General features: G+C 39.2%; 1 protein-coding gene across 4 annotated transcripts in view; it reads right to left on the bottom strand.

Moving 5' to 3' along the window:
• Positions 1-22,018, bottom strand: part of CLHC1 (clathrin heavy chain linker domain containing 1) — a 44,243-nt gene that overhangs the window by 3,375 nt on the left and 18,850 nt on the right. For all 4 annotated transcript variants that reach the window (XM_087436760.1, XM_087436758.1, XM_087436756.1 and 1 more), the window contains 2 exons: positions 14,412-14,586; positions 7,502-7,704 (listed from right to left, as the gene is read on the bottom strand). In XM_087436760.1, the coding sequence (XP_087292886.1) occupies positions 7,502-7,704; positions 14,412-14,586 (378 nt within the window). The remainder of the gene's footprint in view (positions 1-7,501; positions 7,705-14,411; positions 14,587-22,018) is intronic.

Here is a 22,018-nt window from a genome sequence, read left to right as displayed (position 1 = left end):
GTCTCTGACCAATTATAAAGGACACAAATTCAAATCCTATGACCTTCGTCCTCTGCTTATGACACTTTAGAATCCATTTCTTTATTCCTTGGTTTGACATGTTATTAATCATTATTTATCTCATGTATGTTCAGTTTTAATAAGATTATAAGGGCCTATCTACCAAGTATGGTATCTGTTTAACTCACAAATATCTAGAACAGTGGTTCTCAAAACATGGTCTAAGGTTTATAAAGTCAAAACTATTTTCATAAAAATACTAATTGTTATTTGCCTTTTTCATTTTCATTCTCTCACAAATACATATTGATGTTTTCTAGAGGCTACATGGGATACATGTGATATCACAACAGATTGAATATAGGAGCAGACATGGGAAGCCAGCTATCTTCTAAGCATTAAAATGTCTATTAAACCAGACATTACAGAGATTTGCAAAAATGTAAAACCATGAAATTGTTTGGTTTTGGAAAAGTTATTTTTCATAAAAAATATTTTATTTATGATAACATGTAATGTGTTTAATGTTGTTTTATTTTATTTTATTTTTTGTTTTGTTTTTGCTGGCCCTAATGTTGTTATTTTAAGTGAATAAATAAATATTTTTAAGTTTTCTGTTTTAATGTCTAATAGGATAAATATCAATAGGTATAACCCACATAAATAAAAGCTCTTTGGGATCTTCAATGCTTTTTAAAAGTGTAAAGGAGGGGCCAGCCCAGTGGCCTACTGGTTAAGTTTGGCACGCTTTGCTTTGGAAGCCTGGCTTTGGTTCCTGGGCACAGACCTACACCCACTTGTCAGTGGCCATGCTGTGGCAGTGACCCACATACAAAAAAGAGGAAGATTGGCAACAGATGTTAGCTCAAGGTGAATCTTCCTCAAGCAAAAAAGAGGAAGACTGGCACCAGATGTTAGCTCAGGGTGAATCTTCCTCAGCAAAAACAAAAAAAAACGTGTAAATGAGACCTGAGACCAGAAAGTTTGAGAGCCTCAGATCTAGAATAATCCAGTTTCCAGATAGGTACATTCAATTGTTTAATGATAATGGGGAAGGTGAACAAAGAAATCATTTCAGGCTTGCTTCTAGAAATTATTAGGGGGGGAGAAAACAAAAAGAGTCTTTACTTCTAAAAGAGACACTCTATTAGTCAGATTTATGCTTTTGGAACAAAAGACCTTTTTAAGACTTTTCTGTTTTTGTTTTGTTCTGATTGGTGGGGTTTTTTTTGTTTTTTGTTTTTTTGGTGAGGAAGATTAGCCCCGAGCTAACATCCGATGCCAATCTTCCTCTTTTTTTGCTGAGGAAGACTGGCCCTGGGCTAACATCTGTGCCCATCTTCCTCTATTTTACATGGGATGCTGCCACAGCATGGCTTGACAAGCGGTGCATCAGTGCGTGCCTGGGATCCAAACCCGTGAACCCCGGGCCGCCAAAGTGGAGCACGTGCACTTGACCACTACGCCACCTGGCCGGCCCCTTGTTTTGTTTTTTTAATTTGTAAATATAGGGGCCGGCCCAGTGGCGCAAGTGGTTAGGTGTGCGCACTCCGCTGCGGCAGCCCGGGGTCCGCCGGTTCCGATCCCGGGCGCGCACCGATGCACCGCTTATCAGGCCATGCTGTGGTGGCATCACATATAAAGTAGAGGAAGATGGGCACGGATGTTAGCCCAGGGCCAGTCTTCCTTAGCAAAAAAAGAGGAGGATTGGCAGATGTTAGCTCAGGGCCGATCTTCCTCACACACACACAAAAATAAATAAATAAATAAAAAATTTGTAAATATAAAGCTGATAGTCTAAATCTGAGAAAGAACATTTTTTTTCTGGAACCAGAAAGTATTAACTGAATCTGTCCCCCGAGGCCAAAGATGGTACCTTGGAAAGCTGTGGCTGTTTCTCATTAAAAAGTAAAATAAGAAAAGTAACTTTTCAAACACTGTTTCTATCTTTTAAGCTTAATTTTTATCAGGTTATTATTATTTTCATCTTATGATGTGGTGCTAAATAAATTCTGAGAATAAATATCAAGGTTCTAATTATATAGGAGTGTTATTACTTCTTAAATTATTACAATATATATTTAATTATTTTAGAGTATAATGCACTACCAGAGGAACAGAATAATATGATAATGAGTCAATCACATTTCTATGCACTTATAGGAGGCAAATTTTGCAAACAAAAAGAGACTTCACATTTCATTCAATAAAAATTCTGAGAGTAATTAAAACTATATTCCATGACTAACTAAAATATAATTTTTACCTATGAGAAAATAATACTTAACACAGAAACTGAATCTGTATGTTTATATAATATAATAATAAAATATATAATTCATTCAACAAATATTAATTGAGTACCTACTATACCAGATTCTATTCTGTTGCTGTGTGCGTACAGTCAAATTACTTGCCTCTCGTGCTTTAGCCTCTCTGTGGAAACATAGTTTTTTTCATCTATAAAACAAGGATAATAACAAAACCTACTTCATAGAGTTAACATAGGGATTAGGTAAGATAATGCATGTAAAAAGCCAAACTAGGGGCCGGCCCAGTGGCGCAAGCCGTTTGGTGCGTGCGCTCCGCTGTGGCGGCCTGGGGTACGCCGGTTTGGATCCTGGGTGCACACCTGATACACCGCTTGTAAAGCCATGCTGTGGCAGCGTCCCACATAAAGTGGAGGAAGATGGGCATGGATGTTAGCCCAGGGCCAGTCTTACTCAGCCAAAAGAGGAGGATTGGCAGATGTTAGCTCAGGGCCGATCTTCCTCACAAAAAAAAAAAAAAAGCCAAACTATCAGCTATTATTACCCTAATAGTATCAGGCATGCTGTTATATAATGAATGAAGAAATTAGTAACTTTAAAAAACAGATTCTGCAAGACCCATATATATGCTGCATACAAGAGACACACTTCAGACCTAAAGACACTCACAAACTGAAAGTGAAGGGATGGAAAAAGATACTCCACGCAAATGGCAATGAAAAGAAAGCTGGGGTAGCAGTACTCATATCAGACAAAATAGACTTTAAAACAAAAACTGTAAAAAGAGATAAAGAAGGGCATTACATAATGATCAAGGGAACAATCCAACAAGAGGATGTAACACTTGTAAATATCTACGCACCCAATGTAGGTGCACCCAAATATATAAAGCAATTATTAACAGACATAAAAACAGAAATAGACAGTAACACAATAATAGTAGGGGACTTTAACACTCCACTTACACCAACGGATAGATCATCCAAACAGAAGATCAATAAGGAAACATTGGCCTTAAACGACACACTAGAACAGATGGACCTAGTAGATATATACAGAGCATTCCATCCAAAAACCGAAGAATACACGTTCTTTTCAAATGCACATGGAACATTCTCCAGGATTGATCACATATTAGGCCACAAAACAAGTCTCCATAAATTTAAGAAGATTGAAATAATACCAAGCATCTTTTCTGACCACAACGGTATGGAACTAGAAATCAACTATAGGAAGAAAATCAGAAAAGCCACAAATACATGGAGACTAAACAAAATGCTACTGAACAACGACTGGGTTAACGAAGAAATCAAAGAAGAAATCAAAAAATACCTGGAGACAAATGAAAATGAAAATACGACATGCCAGAATTTATGGGATACAGCAAAAGCGGTTCTAAGAGGGAAGTTTATAGCGATACAGGCCTATCTCAACAAACAAGAAAAATCTCAAATAAACAATCTAACAATGCACCTGAAGGAACTGGAAAAAGAAGAAAAAACAAAGCCCAAAATCAGTAGAAGAAGGGAAAGCAAAAAAAACAGAACGAAAATAAAAGAAAAAGAGACAAAAAAAACAATAGAAAAATTAATAAAACCAAGAGCTGGTTCTTTGAAAAGATCAACAAAATTGACAAACCTTTAGCTAGACTCACCAAGAAAAAAGAGAGAAGGCACAAATAAGTAAAATCAGAAATGAAAGAGGAGAGGTTACAACAGACACCTCAGAAATACAAAAGATTATAAGAGAATACTATGAAAAGCTATATGCCAACCAATTCGACAATCTGGAAGAAATGGATAAATTCTTAGAATCATACAACCTTCAAAAACTGGATCAAGAAGAAGTAGAGAATTTGAATAGACCAATCACCAGTAAGGAGATCAAAACAGTAATCAAAAACCTCCCCCAAAATAAAAGTCCAGGACCAGACGGCTTCCCTGGTGAATTCTACCAAACATTCAAAGAAGACTTAATACCTATCCTTCTCAAACTCTTCCAAAAAATTGAGGGGAGCTCCTAACTCATTCTGAAGCTGACATTACCCTGATCCCAAAACCAGACAAGGACAACACAAAAAAAGAAAATTACAGGCCAATATCACTGATGAACATCGATGAGAAAATCCTCAACAAAATACTAGCAAATCGCATACAACAATACGTTAAAAAGATTATACACCATGATCAAGTGGGATTTATTCCAGGTATGCAGGGATGGTTTAACATTCGCAAATCAATCAACGTAATACACCACATTAATAAAATGAAGAACAAAAATCACTTGATCATCTCAATAGATGCAGAGAAAGCATTTGACAAGATACAGCATCCATTTATGATAAAAACTCTGAATAAAATGGGTATAGAAGGAAAGTACCTCAACATAATAAAGACCATATATGACAAACCCACAGCTAATATCATCCTCAATGGTGAAAAACTGAAAGCTATCCCTCTAAGAACAGGAACCAGACAAGGATGCCCACTGTCACCACTCCTATTTAACATAGTATTGGAAGTCCTAGCCAGAGCAATCAGGCAAGAGAAAGAAATAAAAGGGATCCAAATTGGAAAGGAAGAAGTGAAACTGTCACTATTTGCAGATGACATGATTTTATATATAGAAAACCCTAAAGAATCCACCAGAAAACTTTTAGAAGTAATAAACGAATATGGTAAAGTTGCAGGATACAAAATCAACATAGAAAAATCAGTTGCATTTCTGTACACTAACAACGAAGTAGCAGAAAGAGAAATTAAGAATACCATCCCATTTACAATTGCAACAAAAAGAATAAAATACCTAGGAATAAACTTAACCAAAGAGGTGAAAGAGCTGTACACCAAAAACTATAAAACATTTCTGAAAGAAATTGAAGAAGACACAAAGAAATGGAAAGATATTGTGTGCTCTTGGATTGGAAGAATTAACATAGTTAAGATGTCCATACTTCCTAAAGCCATCTATAGATTCAATGCAATCCCTATCAAAGTTCCAACAACATTTTTCACAGAAATAGAACAAAGAATCCTAAAATTTATTTGGAACAACAAAAGACCCCGAATAGCTAAAGGAATCCTGAGAAAAAAGAACCAAGCTGGAGGTATCACACTCCCTGATTTCAAAATATACTACAAAGCTATAGTAACCAAAACAGCATGGTACTGGCACAAAAACAGACACACAGATCAATGGAATAGAATCGAAAGCCCAGAAATAAACCCACACATCTATGGACAGCTAATCTTTGACAAAAAAGCCAAGAACATACAATGGGGAAAAGAAAGTCTCTTCAACAAATGGTGTTGGGAAAACTGGATAGCCACATGCAAAAAAATGAAAGTAGACCCTTACCTTACACCATACACAAAAATTAACTCCAAATGGATTAAAGACTTGAATGTAAGACCTGAAACTATGAAACTTCTAGAAGAAAACATAGGCAGTATGCTCTTCGACATCAGTCTTAGCAACATCTTTTCAAACACCACATCTGACCGGGCAAGAGAAACAATAGAAAAAATAAACAAATGGGACTACATCAAACTAAAAAGCTTCTGCACAGCAAAGGAAACCATCAACAAAACGAAAAGACAACCTAACATCTGATAAGGGCTTAATCTCCAAAATATATAAAGAACCCATGCATCTCAACAACAAAAAAACTAACAACCCAATTAAAAAATGGGCAAAAGACCTGAACAGACATTTCTCCAAAGAAGATATACAGATGGCCAACAGACACATGAAAAGATGTTCAAAATCACTAACTATCAGGGAAATGCAAATCAAAACTACAATGAGATATCACCTCACGCCCGCCAGAATGGCTGTAATTAACAAGACAGGAAACAACATGTGTTGGAGAGGATGTGGAGAGAAGGGAACTCTCATACACTGCTGGTGGGAGTGCAAACTGGTCCAGCCACTATGGAAAACAGTATGGAGATTCCTCAAAAAATCAAGGATAGAACTACCATATGATCCAGCTATTCCACTGCTGGCTATTTATCCAAAGAACTTGAAAACACCAATTTGCAAAGGTACATGCACCCCTGTGTTCATTGCAGCGTTATTCACAATAGCCAAGACTTGGAAGCAACCTAAGTGCCCATCAAGGGACAAATGGATAAAGAAGCTGTGGTATATATACACAATGGAATACCACTCAGCCATAAGAAACGATGAAATCCAGCCATTTGTGAGAACATGGATGGACATTGAGAGTATAATGCAAAGTGAAATAAGTCAGAGGGAGAAGGTCAAATACCGTATGATTTCCTTCATTAAGTAGTAGATAATAACAACAATAAACAAACACATAGGGACAGAGATTGGATTGGTGGTTACCAGAGGGGAAGGGGGGAGGGAGGAGGGTGAAAGGGACAATTCGGTACATGTGTGTGGTGATGGGTTGTAATTAGTATTTTGGTGGTGAACATGATGTAATCTATGCAGAAGCAGAAGTACAATGATGTACACCTGAAACTTTAAAAAAAAAACAAACAGATTCTGAGTACAAGTCAACTTATTGTCTGAAAATGATTAGATTCAACAGCCATAAAAGATCCTTTTTTCCTGGGAAATGTAATCTAAAAGTGCTATGTTTTGTTCCATTTTGCAACTTCTTAGAACTGGGGTACATAGCCTGTAAATCAGGATTGACATCGCCCTGGGATACAGGAAGATGTCAGGTCTGCCTGTCCATTAAGGTTATTGCTGAACTAGATTCACAATAAGAGATCAGCTCATTCAACTAGGGTCACCCTAAGATCCACAGTTCTCTCAGATCACTACCCAATTGCAACCTACGTATTTCAAAATTTTGAAATCAACATTATTTCGCAAATTCTCCCTTTCTAATGCTTATATCATAGTTTAGAACATTATACATAAAAAATAAGTTCAGTTATTTTTAAAAATCCTTTAAGTGGCATGGTTCAAGATATCTGCAAAATTTATCTTTAAAACTGCATATTTCAGGACTATCCAGTTTACTAAATGTTTATGTATTGAGGAAATATGTAATGCATTTGAATGTCTAGCATGAAAGTCAATCAGCTCCAGATTAACTGTTTTCACTGAAAATTACAAAGGAAATCTACTTAGGAATACATATAAAATGGACTTAATAATTTAAAACCAAAATATTGCCTACCATCATGGGTAATCTTACAACTAAAGTCCAGAATTGGAGTGTATACAAATAAGTAGGCTCTTTTACTTACCGGAAGTAAAGTCCTTGAATTGTTGTATGTATTCCATGGCCCCATGAATCTGACCCTGTTTACATAGGCAAAGAAGAGCTTTCTTGTGCAGGCCACATTCACTGTAGATAATCTGAGCTAAAGCCAGGCACTTGGCCTTGTTATAAGTATCCTGCTCCCCATAATCGCAAATCACATCCCCAGCCTCCTCAGAAAACGTCAGTCTAGAGCAAGCAGATCATAAGGCACATGTTAGAGAGTTCTTGATGGGGATGAGAAGGAAGTATTTAAAAATTCAGCACAGGAGAACTAGATTTTCTACAATCTGTAAGAATTCCAAGTTAATAGGCAATTGATGTAGGAGAAATTAAACATATCTAAGATTTAACAAGAAGAACAAAAACAATCAGCACATATTCCTTAGTTTTTAAAAAATCTACAAACAAGGTTAAAACTTTCCTGAAAAGACTGGTGGGATTTAAAATTACAAGGTAAACAAAAATTCTCTTATAATTGAGGGTCTCATTGTTCTTGGTGGTTATCTACATCCCAAACCCTGTAGAATGTAAGAACTTACTAAATGTTGGTTAAAGATAATGACAACAAATTTTAGCTCAAAATTAGTAACAGATCTTGCAAGCATTTGTACCAAAAGGAAAACAAAGAAAGTGTGACACCAGTGTTATTTTTTAAATTGTTATAGATTTATAAGAAACAGGAAAAAAAAGGACATAACTGTGTCTATTATGAGACTGAAGAAGCAGTTCTTTTGAGATGGCCCATTGAATAGATTTCACTTGTCATCATATTTTAATGTGCCATCTTCATACACAATTGACATGAACCATCTGTATTGTCACAGTAACTCCACCTAGAAACTATCAGCATAAGACAAAAACCATTTGGGCATAATTAAAGATATCACTTCCAATTACTGGTTGTATGGAACTTGTGCTTTAGTTATATTTTTAATTAACAACTACAGAATAACAGCAGTCACATAATATTGGTATCTGTATACATGAAACAAATTGCCAATAACATTAAAATGAAATCCAGAAACCCCTACAAAATGTCTCTTTACTGAAAATTCAGGAAATAAATCCCTCTGTGTTTGTTGGAGCGGACAGCACAGAGGTGGGTCTAAAATCAAAAGGCAGCTTCTGAGTACAAATCAATTATTTAGTAAGCAATTCCCTAACTTCTACATTTTAATTCCAAAATATAGGTTTTGGTAGCTACAGCCACATTTCCTGAGGCTGAAAAAGTAATTATTTTAGTCTTTGCAGTGACTGCACTATCAAAGCAACATAATAATACCAGTATTTTGTATTTATTTCTCTTATTAATACCATTATTTTATTTTTTTACAGGGTCCCCATCGTGATGCTGTTCCACCTGAGGAGGCCAGAGTTGAGGACCGAGGTTGCTCTCTCCCGGCTTGTCACTTTCCAAAAGGATGATCAGGAAAGAAGAGTATGATTAAAAAGAAAAATTATCCAAAGGGAGGAGGAGGGTCAAGCCCCAAAAGAATGGAATTGGCCCTGAAGGAAAAAAGGGGAAAGAAAAACAGGGATTCCAGCCCTGGTGGAAAGGGAGCTAGTTAAGCACCCTGGACCAGGCCGGGACATTAGCCTGGGAACTTCCCTCTGCTTTTTTCCCTCCAATCACCTCATCATAATCCTCTGTTTTCCTAAAACCCCCTTCTTGGCTCTCCCCACCTCTACTCCCAACTCTAAGACTCTTTCAGGGACTTCTGAAAGTGGATCTGAGACCAGACTGGAGAATACAAACGACTAATGAAAGAAAATATTTTTAACTCCACTAGTAAACTGAGGCATATTTGATTATAAACCAGACTGTATATTTTTAAAGATTTTATTTATTTATTTTTCCCCCCCAAAGCCCCAGTAGATAGTTGTATGTCATAGCTGCACATCCTTCTAGTTGCTGTATGTGGGACGCGGCCTCAGCATGGCCGGACAAGCCGTGCGTCAGTGCGTGCCCAGGATCCGAACCCGGGCCGCCAGCAGCGGAGCGCAGGCACTTAACTGCTAAGCCATGGGGCCGGCCCCAGACTGTATATTTTTAAAAGTCAAAATAAAGGTAATATATAATCACTAAAATTATGTATGATACTTATGTACCGTTATTTTATAGGATTGGGTTTGTAAAGTTAGTATTTCAGAAGCTGTTTTTCCTCTTCTAGGAGCAATGTCTGCAATTTAGAGAATACCAGTAAAGCATCATTTCTTAAATTTAGGCTTTGTCAGTCAAGTGATTATACTTTTCCCAGCTAAGAACGATTAAGAGAGCCAAGGTTAGTCTATAACCCAGGCTGCTTTAGGGCTGGCTCTGTGCTGAGCTTCAGAGAAAGAATTGGAGAACTTTTTTTTTGGAGAACTTGTTAAGGTAGCCATGTGGCAGAGGCCAGGTTATCAGAGTCAGAGATCAGGGGACAGAAGCTAAGAATGAAGAGTGTGAAGTGCCTTGAGTATTCTCTTATATCATCTCAGAATCCTTAAAAGTGGTGGTATTTTTCTAATTTACACAGTCAAGGAACTGCATAAGAATTTAAATTCTTACAACTAAGAGGTAGAATAGGCCAAGAACCATCAGTATATGCAAGGAAATTAATCTTGTCTGAAGTGTCTTTGCACTAGATAACAGGTGTTAGTAATGAACATGCACTTTCTGATGATGTCCTCACGTCTGAACCATTTCCAGTGCTCTCTGACAAGTACTTTCTGTGGTGGGTGTAGAAGTGTGACCAGGCAGAGAAAGAAAGGATGCAGAGTGAAAAGAAGGGTATACGTATGAAGAAGTTTCCTAAAACAGAATTAACTATTATGTGAACAGTAAGTGAAGGCCATAACAAGAGAGGGTGGGAGCAAGATACTTTGTACCAGTAAACAATAGTGCCATGAATCCAGGACAGCCTTATGGCTATCCAGAGTTTTGCAGGGGAAATGACGAATTTGGAATGGGTGGCAGTAGGCAGTAGTATGAAAACTTGCCATGTTTATGTCTGGGACATTTCTAAGTCATGGATTTGTTATTTAGGGAGTGCTTACATTAGTTCATCTATCTTCCTTGTGATACACTGTTTAAAGATGAGAGCTGTAACTACTCTCTAATATGATCCTATGTCCCTATGCATTCAGAGCCAAGTAAGCATAGCCCTTAGGCTGCAAAATAAGCAGGCCACAGCTACAAAAGAGATGACAGGGAGGCCCTTCCTCACTCTGCCTTCCAATACTCACAGCCCAACCCATGCCCACATAGACCCAGCAAAAGCAGCTGGTATCTACCCCCAGATTGATCTTCATAAGCTGGTAGACACGGTTTTGATGCCTCAAAACAGTTTCCTCTTTTTTGGACCAGTGCCCCTTCTCCAGCTGATTATTAACAGCTCATAGCTGCCCCCTTCTCCGGAGAATTGCCCTTAGCTGACTGGAGCCACCTTGCCCAGAAAATTATGCCTATCTTTCAAGCCCCCAGTAGTCTAGAGCTGACTCTAGATACAAAAGGCCAGTCTCACAATCAAGAGGACACAACTCTGTGGTATGGTTTATGGTCCATAGCCCTCTCTCATAACATTGGCTAATACTAGACTTCACCTGAGCTCACATCCTTGCTTGGCTCTTTCCCCTTCCCTATCCTATCTCACTCCTTCCCTTACAAAATTTGCCAAGAAGTGGTTTACCAGTAAAAGACATGCACCCAAATCCAAGTGTCATGCTCTCTTCAAGGGAATAGGGAACCTGAGTGTCAAACATATTCCTCTCTGCCCTCTTATGTGCCAACAGTCCTACCTTCTTATGATAATCAGTATCAACCAGGACCTCCAGACTCACAGAGCCTAAAGTTGCAGGCATGGAAAGCACAAACTCCCTGTGATGGTTAATTTTATGTGTCAACTAGACTGGGCCATGGAGTGCCCAGACATTTGGTCAAATATTATTTTGGGTGTGTCTGTGAGGATGTATTTGGATGACAGTAATATCTGAAGCAGTAGACTGGGTAAAGCAGATTGCCCTCCTGAATGTGGGTGGCCCTCATCCAATCAGTTGAAGGCCTGAATAGTACAAAAAGGCTGACCATCCCTCAAGTAAGAAGGAACTCCTCCTGCCTGACTACTTTGGCTAAGACATCAGTCTTTTCCTGCCTTTGGACTCAAACAGAAACATTGGCTCTTCTTGGGTCTCAAGCCTGCCAGCTTTGGAACTAGAACTTACACCATTGGCTCTTTTGGATCTCTAGCTTTCTGACTGCAGATCTTGGGGCTTAGCCTCCATAATCACATAAGCCATTTTCTTATTTTATATATATATATATATGTATATATATACATAATATATATATCTCCTATCGATTCTATTTCTATGGAGAGCCCTGACTAATATACTCCCCAAGCAGGCTACTGGGAGTGATAGTTGAGCAGGGCCACTCTTTATCTCCCAGACGCAAGTAATCCACCTGTTGGGGACATGACACCATACGTTATTGATCTAAGGAGTACACTTCATCCTGAAGGATGTTACTCCATCTTCAAAGCTGGCATCACCTGGGCACCACCTGAACCATTCGCGAACCAAGTCTGGAGTTTTTCTTTCTGTCTGCTGGTCTTAGGTAACTGCGTCCCTGCACGAGGCCATAGGTGAGAGTTGTGGAAGCAGTATCAGTGAGTCAGTGGTAGTTGACATGGGGTCTGGTCCACCTATCCCCGAAGTTTACTTGTGTGCTCTGGACCTGCTTGAGTATGATCTTAGCTGTACCTGATTTTGGATGGACTCTTCTGAGCCCCCTGACTTTATGACTCGGTGAGTCTGTCAGAATCCAGTTCATGATGAGCAGTTCTAGTTACACAGTCACTGATGTTCCATGGATAACCACTCCAACTTGAGCAGAACTCAGTAGCTGTTTTTTGAATGGTATATAGTTGTCTGTGACAGGTGGAGATGATCTATTGGGATATCTCTGGGTAGTCCCATGCCAAGTGAAAACTGTTAGTGGGTAAATCAATAACCATGGTTTGATAAAGGCATGATAACCATGGTCATCCTACCAGATAAGCCATTAAAACTAACATAAGTTGGGCCGGCCCTGTGGCTTAGCGGTTAAGTGCGTGCGCTCCGCTGCTGGCAGCCCGGGTTCGGATCCCGGGCGCGCACCGACGCACCACTTGTCGGGCCATGCTGAGGCCGCGTCCCACATACAGCAACTAGAAGGATGTGCAGCTACGACGTACAACTATCCAATGGGGCTTTGGGGAAAAAAATAACTAAACAAAATTAAAAATAAATAAATAAATAAAACTAACATAAGTATAAGAGTGAGAAGAATGTAAAATGGGTGACAGAGGATAAAGATCATAAGTACTAATTAATACAGATGAATCTTAAAATAATTATAAGTGAATGAAGCCAGAGCAAGAAGAAAAAAGACTACATAATTGTATGATTCCACTTATAAAATTCTAGAAAATACAAACTAATCTGTAGTGACAGAAAGTAGATCAGTGGTTACCTAGAGATGAGGAGGGGAGTGGAATGAGGTGGTGAAAGGAAGGAGAAGGCATTACAAAGGGACATAAGGAAATATTTGAGGGTCATGGATATGTTTATTATCTTGATTGTGGTGATGATTTCATGGGTATACAGATATGTCAAAACTTGTCAAATTGTACATTTTTAATATGTGCAGTTTATTACATGTCAATTATATCGGCATAATGCTATTTTTTAAAATCATCAAATTGTACACTTTAAATATTATGTTATTGTATTAAATTATATCTCAATAAAGTTGTAATAAATAAATTAGAGCCCTACGACCAAGAGCTATATAGTTCATCCCATTAACCCTCCTCTTCTAAGTTCCCCCCAGAATTATGACCACAGAAACCTGGAGAAGTTGTGCCTGGATGAAGTGAATTTAATGTGAGAAGCAAATAGATCTGTGTTGTGCAAATGGCTGACTAATGTAGATGCTATTTTGGTGTCCTGCCCAAATCCTCCTTACTGGGACAGTATACATTTCCCCAGCTGCTCCGGGAGTTGGCTGCCAGTGGCGCACATGTCCCTCCCTTCTGTAGTGGATTGCCCTTGGCTGGTGGGAGCCACTATTCCCAGGAAGTCACGTACTTCCACCCCATCCAGGCAGCCCACAGCCCTTGACTGACTGACAGAGAGGTACAAAAGGCTGGCCCTTTGCCTCAAGGGGGAACAGCTCTGTGGAGTGGTTTATGGTCCAGAGCCATCCCTCTATAAATAAGGCCAAGGTTAGAACTTGCCTGAGGTCACATCTTTGCTCAGCTCTTTCCCCTTCCCTATTCTGCTTCACTCACTCCCTTATAGGTTTTTCTTGAGAAGCCCTCCCTTTATCAAACATGTGCATCCAAATTCCTGCCTCAGGCTTTGGTTCTAGAGAATCCAACTTAAGGGAGCCCTGATACAAATCTGCCAATGTATGCTGAGACCCAACTTCAAGAAGCCACCTCCTGCCTGTCCTTGCTGGTTTGTATGTTCTTCTAAATGCTACCTTGGTCCATGTCCCTCCTGCTTATAAGTTTTCTCCTGCGTTTATCCTTTACATATCCCCACAGCCTGTCTAGAACCAGGTTCCTGACTTATCCCTCCAAGCAGCATGATACTGATCAATCCTTTTCTATCCTTACTGATCGACTTCCAAGCACAATTAAGTGGTCATGAATCATCTTGTGAACTGTGGTGAGTCAACTCTTGATCTAGGCTCATTGTGACTAGGCCCCCTTACTCCACGAATGCTTAGTAAATACTGACTGATTAATTGCAAAAGGGACCTGAAATAAATGCTCAAATAATGTATTGATAAGAAAACTATTAAAATTTTTGAGAACAACTTTATTAACCAAATATCAAAATTAAGTTAAAAGTTTAATTTTGCTTACCTTTCCTGGGTGACCCAATTGATAACTAAATCTAAACGTTTTTCAGATAATCCACATTTGATTCCTTCCAGGGTTAGTTCTGCATCAATAGGATGTCTAAAAGCATGACTTGTCCTAAAGATAGCCTCAAAAAATAAGAGCAATGGAAAAGGCTTTCCTCTAATTTTTCCAACAGCTACAGAGAGAAGAAAAGTTTTTGAGTCAAATACCTTAAGTAATAGTTGGCTTTTTCTTACTTTATATTATTATTTCATCTCTTTTCATTTTCTAAAAATTTTAACCTAAAACTATACATTTGTAATTTTTAACCCTAATGCTTATGGATTAAACTTTATATTTTGCATAATAACTAAATATCACATACTATGTGAAAACTGAGGCAAAGATTAGAGTGATGTGTCTACAAGCCAAGGAAGGTCAAAACAATGCCAAAGGAATGCTGATAGCCAGCCAGAAGCTAGAAGAAAAGCATGGAATGGAATTTCCCTCAGAGCCTCCAAAAGGAACCTTTAAAAGCTGAAAGAATATACCACCAGTAGACCCGGACTATAAGAAATATTAAAGGTAGTCCTTCAAGCAGAAGGAAAATTATACCAGATAGAATTATGGAGCTACACAAAGGAATGAAGACCAGAAATGGTATATGCTATGAATATAAGTATTTAGAATTATAGTGTTTTTCCACAATATATCAAGTGGTATAATATTACCTGAGGATTGAATGTGATAAGTTAAAGATATAATCTATAAACTCTAAAGCAACAACCAAAATAAGACAACAAAGAGTTATAGCTCATAAATCAACAAAGGAGAAAAAGGGAATCATAAAAAAATTCAATTAATCCAAAAGAAAGCAGAAAAAGAGAAAAAAGATAACAAAGAAGAGATGAGAAAAATGGAAAACAAAGCTCAAGCATGTCAACAATCACATTAAATGTAAATGATCTAAATACCCCAATTAAAAGGCAAAGATCATCAGAGATATAAAAAAGTAGAATCCAAGTATATGTTGCCTAGAAGAAAAGGCAAAGACACAAATAGATTAAAAGTAAAAGTACGGAAAAAAATATACCACGCTAACACTCATCAAAAGAAAGACGAACAGCCACATGCAAAAGAATGAAAGTAGACCATTATCTTTTGCCATACACAAAAATTAACACAAAATGGATCAAAGACTTGAAGGTAAGACCTGAAATTATAAAACTCCTAGAAGAAAATATAGGCAGAACACTCTTTGACATCAGTCTTAGAGGGATCTTTTCGAATTCCATGTCTACTTGGATAAGGGAAACAAAAGAAAAAATAAACAAGTGGGACTTCATCAGACTAAAGAGCTTTTGCAAGACAAAGGATACCAGGATCAAAATGAAAAGACAGCCCACCAGCTGGGAGAAAATATTCGCAAATCATGTATCCGACAAGGGGTTAATCTCCATAACATACAAAGAACTCACAACCGAACAACAAAAAAACAAATAACAAAAAAAAAAACAAATCAAAAAATGGGCAGAAGACATAAACAGACATTTCTCCAAGGAAGATATACAGAGATGGCCAACAGGCATATGAAAAGACGTTTAACGTCACTAATCATCAGGGAAATGCAAATCAAAACTACAATAAGATATCCCCTTAGACCCGTGAGAATGGCTATAATCACTAAGACAAAAAATAACAAATATTGGAGAGGATGTGGAGAAAAGAGAACCCTCATTCACTGCTGGCGGGAATGCAAATCAGTGCAGCCTCTATGAAAACAATATGGAGATTCCTCAAAAAATTAAAAATATAAATACTTTATAATCCATCTATCCCACTTCTGGGTATTTATCCAAAGAACTTGAAATCAACAATCCAAAGAGGCTTAGGCCTCTTTGTTCAAGGCCTATGTTCAATATACAACATACAAAGACCATTGAACACCCCTATGTTCAATGCAGCATATTCACTATAGCCAAAAAGTGGAAGCAACCCAAGTGTCTATTGACAGATGATTGGATAAAGAAGAAGTGGTATATATATACAATGGAATACTACTCAGCCATAAAAAAAGACAAAATCGTCCCATTTGCAACAACATGGACGGACTGGAGGGTATTATGTTAAGTGAAATAAGCCAGACAGAGAAAGACAAACACTGTATGACTTCACTCATATGTGGAATATAAACTAACACATGGACAGAGAGAACAGTTTGGTGGTTACCAGGGGGAAGGGGGTTAGGGGGGTGGGCACAAGGTGTAAACGGGTGCATTTATATAGCGACTAACAAATAATAATGTACAAATGGAAACAATACAATTGGAATCTCGCAATGTAAAAAAAATAAAATAAAATAAAAAGCCCTATCCATCTCAAAAAAAAAAAAAAAAGAAAAAGAAAGATGGAATCACACTACCAATTTCAAAACTTACTACAAAGCTATAGCAATCACGAAAGTATGATACTGGCATAGGATGGACATCTAGAGCAATAGAATAAAGAGTCCAGAAATAAACCCTAAATATTTATGATCACTTGTGTTTTGTGTGTTTTTTTTTTTTTTTTTTTGTGAGGAAGATTTTCCCTGAGCTAACATCTATGCCATCTATCTTGTATGTGGAATGCCGCCACAGAATGGCTTGATGTGTGGTGTGTAGGTTCGCACCCGAGATCAGAACCCACAAAGCCCGGGCCACCAAAGTGGATGTGCGAACTTAACCATTATGCCACCAGGCCAGCCCTATATGGGCAATTGATTTTTGACAAAGGGGCCAAAATAATTCAATGGATAAGGAAAAGTCTTTTCCACAAATGGTGCTGGGAAAAACTGGATATCTAAAGGCAAAAGAATAAATTTGGACCCCTACCTCACACCATACACAAAAATTAACTCAAAGTAGATCATAGACCTAAATGTATAAAACTCTTAGAAGAAAACACAGGATCTTAAGTTAGGCAAAGATTTCTTAGATACAACACCAAAAGCACAGACATAAAAGAGAAGATTAGTAATTGGACTTCATAAAAATTAAAAACTTTTCTGCTTCAAAAAAACACCATCGGGCTGGCCCCGTGGCTTAGCGGTTAAGTGCACGCACTCTGCTACTGGCGGCCCGGGTTCGGATCTTGGGTGCGCACCAACACACTGCTTCTCCGGCCACGCGGAGGCCGCGTCCCACATACAGCAACTAGAAGGATGTGCAGCTATGACATACAACTATCTACTGGGGCTTTGGGGGAAAAATAAATAAATAAAGATTTAAAAAAAAAAAAAAACACCATCAAGAGAGGAAGTCAAGATGGCAGCGTAGGAAGACTCAGAACTCACCTCCTCCCGCGGACACAGCCAATTTACAACTACTCGTGGAAAAATTACCCCTGAGACAGAACTGAAAACTGGATAAGAGGAACTCCTGCAACAACGGACAATCCTAACTGAGGTAGAAGAGGCAGAAACTCCCTTCTGGAGAGGAAAAACGCCGCCTTCACAAGCCGCAGCGCCTCACGGCCGCCCAGGAGCAGCCCACAGGTACGCAGCCCTCCCTGGAGGAGCGGGGCCCTGAGCTGGGGAGAGCCCCCACTGTGGCCATTTTGTGGACCCAGCACAATCAAGACGAGTGGCATAATATCTGACTTTGCCTGCTACTAAAATATTGGGGAATACCCCCAGAAAAGCCAGTTCACAAAGAAATTAAAACTGGCTCTTAAAGGGCCCACGCACAAACTCACCCGTTTCAGAAAGCAACCTAAAATCACCAGAAAGAAAGGTGCATAGTGCTTTGGTGAAAAGAGACTCACCTAATAGGCCCTGTGTGCATCTCGGTGAGAGGTGAGACCTCTCCAGGGACTTGGCGGCGGCCATTGTTGTGGCCTGGTGTGGGCGTGCTGACACAGACTCCATTGGAGTTCTCCCTGAGGCCTGCTAGCCCAGGGTCTGCCTCACCCGCTAGAGCACCGATTTAATCCAGCTCAGCCAGGGCAGGCAGCCCACCCTAGAGACTTGCCCCACCCAACAACAAGCCCTCAGGCAACTTGTGGGCCTGCATAGATTGGTGACTGGATTCTCTGCAGCCTGGCAACTGAGCCGACTTCAGTGGGGCAGGGCATGCACAAGGAGCGGGTGGAGAGTGTGGGGCAGTGGTGGAGTGTGTGGGGCTCCCACCGTGGAGAGACTGGGTCTGCTTTGGGAGGTTGGGGCACGCACACAGGGCAGGACTGTGTTGACTGTGTGTGTGGACCTGTGGGCAGCAGGGCTTGTCAGCTGCAGAAGACTTGTGCTTCTCACACTTAGGGGGTTTGCCCCACCTTCCAAAGCCTGAAACAACTGGGTGCTCCTGTGCCTGAGGCCATCTCCACCCAGCTGCAATCCTCAGAGAGCTGACAAGAGACCTAAAGGCTGGAGGCTTATAGCAACTGTAAGGCCCTGAGCCTAACAACCTGCCACGCTCGGGGCCTACTCACTTAAAAGAAATACTGCAACACAAATGTGGTATTAGAACTTGCAGCCAACTGTGCTGGGGCTCCCCACACCTGATAAAGAAACTGAAGGGCCCACAACAACTACAAGCAGCTGAGCATTACAACAGCTGGCCAGGAGCATAACTGGGCCTCCCTGGGTGCCTACAGGGAGAGCAAACAGGCCACAACAGAAGGACACACGTAGCCCACATAGGGGTCACCCCTGGAACATTGAGAACTGAGGGAAGCATACTGCAGGCCTCCTAAGCCATCACTTACATAAGGTCACCTATCCAAGAGCAGGAGACGTAGCTGACCTACCTAATACGTAGACACAAGCACGGGGAAAGAGGCAAAATGAGGAGGCAAAGGAATACATTCCAAGGAAGGGAACAGGACAAAACCCCAGAAAAGGAACTAAGTGAAAGAGAAATGAGCAACCTACCCGATAGAGAGTTCAAACAAAGAGTGTTAAGGATGCTCACTGATGTAGGGAGAAGAATAGATGAACTCAGTGAGAATGTCAACAAAGAAATGGAAGATATAAAAAGGAACCAATCAGAAATGAAGAATACAATACTGGAAATGAAAAATTCACTAGAGGGACTCAAAAGCAGAGTAGAGGATACAGAAGAACGGATCTGTGAGCCGGATGAAAAACAAGAAGAAATTACCCAAGCTGAAAAGGTAAAAGAGAAAAGAATTAAAAAGAGTGAGGACAGTCTAAGGGACCTCTGGGACTACATCAAGCGCACTAACATCTGTGTTATAGGTGTCCCAGAAGGAGAAGAGCAACACAAAGGGGCAGAGAATCTATTTCAAGAAATAATAGATGAAAACTTCCCTAACCTAAGGGAGGAAACAGACATCCAGGTACAGGAAGCACAGAGAGCCCCAAACAAGATAAACCCAAAGAGGCCCACACCAAGACACATCATAATCAAAATGTCCAGAATTAAAGATAAAGAGAGAATCCTAAAAGCTGCAAGAGAAAGTCAAGTTACATACAAAGGAAACCCCATAAGGCTATCAGCTGACTTTTCAGCAGAAACCTTACAGGCTAGAAGAGAATGGCACGATATATTTAAAGTGCTAAAAGGAAAAAACTTACAGCCAAGAATACTCTACCCAGCAAGGTTATCATTCAAAATGGAAGGAGAGATCAAAAACTTCCCAGACAAGCAAAAATTAAAGGAGTTTGTCACCAAGAAACCAGTGCTACAAGAAATGTTAAAGGGACTGATTTAAGGGGAAAAGAGAAGACCACAAATAGGAAAAATTATCTATTTCCATGAGAAGAGGGTAATGGATACAAATGCACAAAAAAGAGGTTAGATATGATATCAAAAACATAAAAGGAGGGAGGAGGGGAGTTAAAGAGTAGAGCTTTCAGACAGAGGTCAAACTAAAGAGACTATCAATTCTGTATAGAAGAAGAAAGGAACAGAGAAGGACTACTAAAACACTGAGAAAAAAAAGTTAAAAAATGGCAGTAAGTACATACTTATCAATAACTACTTTAAATGTCAATGGACTAAATGCTCCAAGTAAAAGGCATAGGGTGGCTGAGTGGATAAAAAAACAAGATCCATATATATGCTGCATACAAGAGACACACTTCAGACCTAAAGACACTCACAAACTGAAAGTGAAGGGATGGAAAAAGATACTCCATGCAAATTGCAATGAAAAGAAAGCTGGGGTAGCAGTACTCGTATCAGACAAAATAGACTTTAAAACAAAAACTGTAAAAAGAGACAAAGAAGGGCATTACATAATGATCAAGGGAACAATCCAACAAGAGGATATAACACTTGTAAATATCTACGCACCCAATGTAGGTGCACCTAAATATATAAAGCAATTATTAACAGACATAAAAACAGAAATAGACAGTAACACAATAATAGTAGGGGACTTTAACACTCCACTTACACCAATGGATAGATCACCCAAACAGAAGATCAATGAGGAAACATAGGCCTTAAACGACACACTAGAACAGATGGACCTAGTAGACATATACAGAGCATTCCATCCAAAAACCGAAGAATACACGTTCTTTTCAAATGCACATGGAACATTCTCCAGGATTGATCACATATTAGGCCACAAAACAAGTCTCCATAAATTTAAGAAGATTGAAATAATACCAAGCATCTTTTCTGACCACAACGGTATGAAACTAGAAATCAACTATAGGAAGAAAATCAGAAAAGCCACAAATACGTGGAGATTAAACAAAACGCTACTGAACAACGACTGGGTCAACGGAGAAATCAAAGGAGAAATCAAAAAATACCTGGAGCCAAATGAAAATGAAAATACGACATGCCAGAACTTATGGGATGCAGCAAAAGCGGTTTTAAGAGGGAAGTTGATAGCAATACAGGCCTATCTCAACAAACAAGAAAAATCTCAAATAAACAATCTAACAATGCATCTAAAGGAACTGGAGGGCCGGCCCCGTGGCTTAGTGGTTAAGTGTGCACGCTCCGCTGCTGGCGGCCCGGGTTTGGATCCCGGGCGCGCACCGATGCACCGCTTCTGCAGCCATGTTGAGGCCACGTCCCACATACAGCAATTAGAAGGATGTGCAGCTATGACATACAACTATCTACTGGGGCTTTGGGGGGAAAATAAATAAATAAATAAAATCTTTAAAAAAAAAAAATAAAGGAACTGGAAAAAGAAGAAAAAACAAAGCCCAAAATCAGTAGAAGAAAGAAAATAATAAAAATCAGACCAGAAATAAATGGAATAGAGACCAAAAAAAAAAACAATAGAAAAAATTAATAAAACCAAGAGCTGGTTCTTTGAAAAGATCAACAAAATTGACAAACCTTTAGCTAGACTCACCAAGAAAAAAAGAGAGAAGGCACAAATAAGTAAAATCAGAAATGAAAGAGGAGAAATTACAACAGACACCTCAGAAATACAAAAGATTATAAGAGAATACTATGAAAAGCTATATGCCAATCAATTCAACAATCTGGAAGAAATGGATAAATTCTTAGAATCATACAACCTTCCAAAACTGGATCAAGAAGAAGTAGAGAATTTGAATAGACCAATCACCAGTAAGGAGATCAAAACAGTAATTAAAAACCTCCCCAAAAATAAAAGTCCAGGACCAGATGGCTTCCCTGGCGAATTCTACCAAA

The sequence above is a fragment of the Ceratotherium simum genome, chromosome 11 (assembly GCF_057802395.1).
Source record: "Ceratotherium simum simum isolate JZ-2026a chromosome 11, ASM5780239v1, whole genome shotgun sequence".
Taxonomy (NCBI): Eukaryota; Metazoa; Chordata; class Mammalia; order Perissodactyla; family Rhinocerotidae; genus Ceratotherium; species Ceratotherium simum.
The sequence above is the reverse complement of the archived record's forward strand: the minus strand, read 5'-3'. Positions and strand labels throughout refer to the sequence as shown.